General features: G+C 44.8%; 1 protein-coding gene across 1 annotated transcript in view; it reads left to right on the top strand.

The window, feature by feature from the left end:
- ppargc1b (peroxisome proliferator-activated receptor gamma, coactivator 1 beta) overlaps positions 1 to 7500 on the top strand; it is a gene marked incomplete at its 5' end in the record, with an annotated part of 147732 nt that overhangs the window by 122231 nt on the left and 18001 nt on the right. The window contains one exon of the mRNA XM_083651650.1: positions 4222 to 4347. Within this exon, the coding sequence (XP_083507776.1) occupies positions 4222 to 4347 (126 nt within the window). The remainder of the gene's footprint in view (positions 1 to 4221; positions 4348 to 7500) is intronic.

The raw sequence follows: 7500 nt of genomic DNA, 5'->3' as shown, positions 1-7500 counted from the left end.
GGCCCTGTCATGAAGCCAGGCCCTGTCATGAAGCCAGGCCCTGTCATGAAGCCAGGCCCTGTCATGAAGCCAGGCCCTGTCATGAAGCCAGGCCCTGTCATGAAGCCAGGCCCAGGCCCTGTCATGAAGCCAGGCCCTGTCCTGAAGCCAGGCCCTGTCATGAAGCCAGGCCCTGTCATGAAGCCAGGCCCAGGCCCTGTCATGAAGCCAGGCCCTGTCCTGAAGCCAGGCCCAGGCCCTGTCATGAAGCCAGGCCCTGTCATGAAGCCAGGCCCTGTCATGAAGCCAGGCCCTGTCCTGAAGCCAGGCCCTGTCATGAAGCCAGGCCCTGTCATGAAGCCAGGCCCTGCAAGGATGGTTGAAATCAAGGGAATGAAAGGATATAGCAGCGAAGGAGTAGAGCCCATGTCACATCTGTCTGAAAGGAAATACCCAGGCATGTCATATCTGTCTGAAAGGTAATACCCAGGCATGTCATATCTGTCTGAAAGGTAATACCCAGGCATGTCATATCTGTCTGAAAGTTAATACCCAGGAAGGATCCAAGAGGGCTTCAGTTCCTCGCTTTAAACTACCACTTCCTGGGTGATTGGAAGAGACACAAGAGAGGGGGTGGAAGGAAGGGCTGGAGAGATATTGAAGTATAGATTCTATACATCCATATCTCTCCAGCCCTTCCTTCCACCCCCCTCTCTTGTGTCTCTAGAGTACCGCAGGGCTTACCCACAAGTCCCTGCACTGCTCCTCTGTAGACTGTAGGGCTGAAAGACAATGGGATTTTTGTATGGGAATTTTGGTTAAATACATGAAATAATGTCTGTGGTTAACAACGTTTGTGTGCAGCAGGATAATCTTCACAAACGAGGACCACTTTTATGAAGCGTAAATGTGATTTTCAGAAAACACTTCATAAAAGTGGTCTGTGAGGAGGAAGAGGATGAGAGGAGCGAAAAGGAGAAGATGAAAGAGGTGAACGGGATAAGAGGAGGTGGAGATGGAGCGAGGGATGAGGAGAGCAAGGCACATGGAGAGAAGGGAAGCGGCGGAGGTGGTGAAGGAGTGATGAAATGAGAGAAAAAATGGGAAATGGTTTAGAGGAGAGAGGGAGGTAGAGAAAAGAAAGGGTGGAGCAGCTAGGATGGAGGGATAGTAGGGGTGTTCATATTTAACAGTTAACCGACAATAAGAATTTTGACCGATTTATTACTACGAGTTGAACAGTTAAAAAATAGATAAAGTATTAAATAAATATAGTCATTAATTGTGTCATCCCCTTCAATGAAGTCTCTGCACTGCACTCATGTTGACTTTCAATGTGTTGAGTGCATTAGAATTTATTTAAAAGTATCAAGTTACTCTTTACCGTTACAACACATGTTACTCTTTACTGTTACAACACGTTACTCTTTACCGTTACAATACATGCCAGTTGGGAGAAATGGTAGAATTCAATATTGTTTTGTGAACAGAAGACAGACTGGTTGAGTACAGTACAGAGATACTGACAGACATGATGTGATGTGCACATTAGACGCATTACAGAGCCATTTAGATCCATTTCTATACTGTGCATGGATTAACTTCTGATGCTGTGCCAGCTTACAGTGTGTATTGGAAACAATGGCATGGCAGTATGGTCAGGGAGGATGTATTTTGTAGGCTTAACCAGAAATCGCCACCATGTTGGTTCTAAGGGGGAAAAGGCTATGGGATTTTAGAATGGGTATTTCGGTTAAATGCATGAAATAAGGTCTGTGGTGAACACAAGTTTATGGGAGTGGTCATTTGTGTTCAGCAGGATAATCTTCACAAACGAGGACCACTTTTATGACTTTTGAAACGTTTTCTGAAAATCTCTTGTTTAAAAAAACACATTTATACTTCAAAAGTAATAAAAGTGTTCCACGTTTGTGAAGATTATCCTGCTGAACACAAAATGACCACTCCCATAAACCTTTGTTCACCACAGATCTTATTTCATGCATTTAACCAACATCCCCATTCTAAAACCCCATTCACTTTTCCCCTTACGAACCAAAGTGCCACTTCCAGACTCATTCCTGTGGTGCTGTATTGTGGTTGATTTAAGAATAAGAGTGTATCTACGTGGTGAGGGATGAGTCCAGTGTGCTGAAACACACGCTCCGCTCGGGGGGGAACAGCTGTCCCGGTTCGGGAGGCACAAATACAGTAGTTTCACACCAACTTTGCCAGCCAGGGACCCCATTCTAAATACTACATTTTAATCCTGTCTGTTAACGCTTAATGATCGGATAATGAGGGTCAGCTATCTGTCAGGTGGGGGGGACTACATTACCATCCCTAATGGATGGAGGAAGGGAAGGGGATAGGAAATAAGAGGTGGAGCCTGGAGGAGGAGAGGATGGAATGGATGGAGAGAGAGAGAGAGAGAGGAGAGGATGGACCAAAGGTACTGTAGGGAGGGGTGGCAGGACTTGATGGATGGAGGGACTAATAGAGAGAGGAGGAGCGCGGGAGGCAGAGAGAGCATATTCCAGGCTATTATGGAGAAACGGCTGAATCCAGCTCCTTTATGAGAAATGTTAATGTGCGATGTTAGCTGTCAGCTGTGAGTAATATGATGAATGTACAGTATCATAACCTCACGGCCTCTGCTGGCATGTTCCTCTCTGCTACAGACATCCATCTGAACCTCTGCTGGCACGTTCCTCTCTGCTACAGACATCCATCTGAACCTCTGCTGGCACGTTCCTCTCTGCTACAGACATCCATCTGAACCTCTGCTGGCACGTTCCTCTCTGCTACAGACATCCATCTGAAGGATCTCTGCTGGCACGTTCCTCTCTGCTACAGACATCCATCTGAACCTCTGCTGGCACGTTCCTCTCTGCTACAAACATCCATCTAAACCTCTGCTGGCACGTTCCTCTCTGCTACAAACATCCATCTAAACCTCTGCTGGCACGTTCCTCTCTGCTACAGACATCCATCTGAACCTCTGCTGGCACGTTCCTCTCTGCTACACACATCCATCTAAACCTCTGCTGGCACGTTCCTCTCTGCTACAGACATCCATCTGAAGGATCTCTGCTGGCACGTTCCTCTCTGCTACAGACATCCATCTGAACCTCTGCTGGCACGTTCCTCTCTGCTACAGACATCCATCTAAACCTCTGCTGGCACGTTCCTCTCTGCTACAGACATCCATCTGAACCTCTGCTGGCACGTTCCTCTCTGCTACAGACATCCATCTGAACCTCTGCTGGCACGTTCCTCTCTGCTACACACATCCATCTAAACCTCTGCTGGCACGTTCCTCTCTGCTACAGACATCCATCTGAAGGATCTCTGCTGGCACGTTCCTCTCTGCTACAGACATCCATCTGAACCTCTGCTGGCACGTTCCTCTCTGCTACAGACATCCATCTGAACCTCTGCTGGCACGTTCCTCTCTGCTACAGACATCCATCTGAACCTCTGCTGGCACGTTCCTCTCTGCTACAGACATCCATCTGAACCTCTGCTGGCACGTTCCTCTCTGCTACACACATCCATCTGAACCTCTGCTGGCACGTTCCTCTCTGCTACAGACATCCATCTGAAGGATCTCTGCTGGCACGTTCCTCTCTGCTACAGACATCCATCTGAACCTCTGCTGGCACGTTCCTCTCTGCTACAGACATCCATCTGAAGGATCTCTGCTGGCACGTTCCTCTCTGCTACAGACATCCATCTGAACCTCTGCTGGCACGTTCCTCTCTGCTACAGACATCCATCTGAACCTCTGCTGGCACGTTCCTCTCTGCTACACACATCCATCTAAACCTCTGCTGGCACGTTCCTCTCTGCTACAGACATCCATCTGAAGGATGTGAACAGCCCACACAATGTAGTAAAGGCTGAAACAGCCAATCATCTCACTATTTACCCTTATTAGTATTTCGGTATCCTCTGCAGCATTGTTAATGCAGACGTACCCTAAAGGCTCATATACAGTAGGCTCTCTGCAGCATTGTTAATGCAGACGCACCCTAAAGGCCCATATACAGTAGTATATAGGCTAAATGGCCTCTATGCCAAGCTCTCCGCACACGCACGCGCACGCACGCACGCACACACACACACACACACACACACACACACACACACACACACACACACTTCTTACACCCTGACTCTCTCCTCTTACATTTGACCAGTGTATCTGATCTCTTTGCTCTCCCCTCTCTCCCTCTCCAGCTGCAGAAGCTGCTGCTGACGCCTCCCAACGTCCCCGCGGGCATCGACGCACACAAAGATGGCGGTCACTTACATCGCCATGGCAACAGGAGCCTCCACCTACGGCCGATCAGACCTCTGGTCAAGGTGAGGGACAGTTTGACAGGTTTGAATGTCACGCTGCATGTGATTTACCCTTGGTGCATTTCTCCTGCTGTTCACACATAGCCCTTTTTGATGTGGGGAAAGTGCTGCTTAGAGCGCTTTTTGTGAACATCACCCAATGTTAGCTGCTAGCTAGCTAACCAGCTGGTTAGCGCTGTGATGTTAGCTGAGCAGCTGCTAGCTCACTAACCAGCTGGTTAGCTCTGTGATGTTAGCTGAGCAGCTGGTAGCTCACTAACCAGCTGGTTAGCGCTGTGATGTTAGCTGAGCAGCTGCTAGCTCACTAACCAGCTGGTTAGCTCTGTGATGTTAGCTGAGCAGCTGCTAGCTCACTAACCAGCTGGTTAGTGCTGTGATGTTAGCTGAGCAGCTGCTAGCTCACTAACCAGCTGGTTAGCTCTTCCATCAGAGAATACAGTGTTGTGGAAAGCAAAGGCTTACCAGATAGCCTACAATATTTCCACTACATGTCTGCTATAAGCCATACTGTTACCGTAGCGTGGATTCACTGCCTACAACGTCCTATTTCTCACTTTCACTTTCTCCGTATTTGTTGTTGCTATGGGAAACGGCCAGTGTCACTGGCATCGCGATTGGTCGGCCGGGATACAGCGGCTCACATGGCACGTCACGTGGCACTTTTCTGAAAAAAGTTGAACATTTGGTCAAGTTTTGAAAGCGCTCTGCACTGACGAGAAAAACGTCAGCTGCAGCCGTTTACTCCTCAGACTGTGAAGTGGAACTGAAGGAGCCCATTGTAACCCCAGACACATGTCCCTCAACTCACTGCTCAACCGCTTCATCCCTCCTGTCTTCGGACTTTGGCAAGATAACAGAATTAGATTTTTCCAATCACGTCCTCTCAGGGTGGAGAATTAATGCTGAGGTAATTCACTGATGCGTGCAGGACATGCAATCAGCAGAAGTCCTCCTTCCCGCAGCGATCCTCTATACATCCTGCATTACTACTGCAGACTGATCCTCTATACATCCTGCATTACTACTGCAGACTGATCCTCTATACATCCTGCATTACTACTGCAGACTGATCCTCTATACATCCTGCATTACTACTGCAGACTGATCCTCTATACATCCTGCATTACTACTGCAGACTGATCCTCTATACATCCTGCATTACTACTGCAGACTGATCCTCTATACATCCTGCATTACTACTGCAGACTGATCCTCTATACATCCTGCATTACTACTGCAGACTGATCCTCTATACATCCTGCATTACTACTGCAGACTGATCCTCTATACATCCTGCATTACTACTGCATACTGATCCTCTATACATCCTGCATTACTACTGCAGACTGATCCTCTATACATCCTGCATTACTACTGCAGACTGATCCTCTATACATCCTGCATTACTACTGCAGACTGATCCTCTATACATCCTGCATTACTACTGCAGACTGATCCTCTATACATCCTGCATTACTACTGCAGACTGATCCTCTATACATCCTGCATTACTACTGCAGACTGATCCTCTATACATCCTGCATTACTACTGCAGACTGATCCTCTATACATCCTGCATTACTACTGCAGACTGATCCTCTATACATCCTGCATTACTACTGCAGACTGATCCTCTATACATCCTGCATTACTACTGCAGACTGATCCTCTATACATCCTGCATTACTACTGCAGACTGATCCTCTATACATCCTGCATTACTACTGCAGACTGATGTGTGTCCATGAGTGTACTGTAACACTAAACTATTAGTGTACTGTAACACCAAACTATTAGTGTACTGTAACACTAAACTATTAGTGTACTGTAACTAGGGGTGGGAATCGCTGAGTAGCTCACGATACGATATCGTCACGATACTTGGCCCTCGATAACAATATATCACGATACTGCGATACTGCGATATATTGGAAGACGATACATCACGATACCTGTGTAACAAGTGAAAAAAATACCTCTGAAGGCAAAAAATCATGTATTATGCATTTATTAGCAGAATTGACATGAACTCTCTGAGTTCACTCACTCACTCATACCATTTTCGATACCACGGAGGAAAAGTTACACATTAAGTCTTTTTATTATTACTATTAAAACAAGAAAACCTATATAACCTACCTACCTACCTATATAATTTCTAAAAGTAGATATTAATGATCAAACATTTCCATTCATGTAGCCTACAGTAGTTATGTTTTTGTTTCAACTACAAACATAAATAAACGTCAACTTGAAACTATGTTTCAACTACCACACACAGCATAATATTTTAGCCTGTTTATTAAAAAAAAAAATAAAAAAAAATAATAATAAACATATCGATACTTGGCGCCAGTGTATCGATAACGTATCGCAGGTGGAAATATCGCGATAACGTGGGTATCGATATTTTGTCCCACCCCTAACTGTAACACTAAACTATTAGTGTACTGTAACACCAAACTATTAGTGTACTGTAACACTAAACTATTAGTGTACTGTAACGCCAAACTATTAGTGTACTGTAACGCCAAACTATTAGTGTACTGTAACACTAAACTATTAGTGTACTGTAACACTAAACTATTAGTGTACTGTAACACTAAACTATTAGTGTACTGTAACACTAAACTATTAGTGTACTGTAACACTAAACTATTAGTGTACTGTAACACTAAACTATTAGTGTACTGTAACACCAAACTATTAGTGTACTGTAACACTAAACTATTAGTGTACTGTAACACTAAACTATTAGTGTACTGTAACACCAAACTATTAGTGTACTGTAACACTAAACTATTAGTGTACTGTAACACCAAACTATTAGTGTACTGTAACACTAAACTATTAGTGTACTGTAACACTAAACTATTAGTGTACTGTAACACTAAACTATTAGTGTACTGTAACACTAAACTATTAGTGTACTGTAACACTAAACTATTAGTGTACTGTAACACTAAACTATTAGTGTACTGTAACACTAAACTATTAGTGTACTGTAACACTAAACTATTAGTGTACTGTAACACCAAACTATTAGTGTACTGTAACACTAAACTATTAGTGTACTGTAACACTAAACTATTAGTGTACTGTAACACTAAACTATTAGTGTACTGTAACACTAAACTATTAGTGTACTGTAACACC

The sequence above is a fragment of the Poromitra crassiceps genome (assembly GCF_964638095.1).
Source record: "Poromitra crassiceps genome assembly, chromosome: 15".
In the NCBI taxonomy this organism is placed as follows: domain Eukaryota; kingdom Metazoa; phylum Chordata; class Actinopteri; order Beryciformes; family Melamphaidae; genus Poromitra; species Poromitra crassiceps.
Note: the sequence above shows the minus strand (reverse complement) of the source record. Positions and strands in the feature narration are given on the sequence as shown.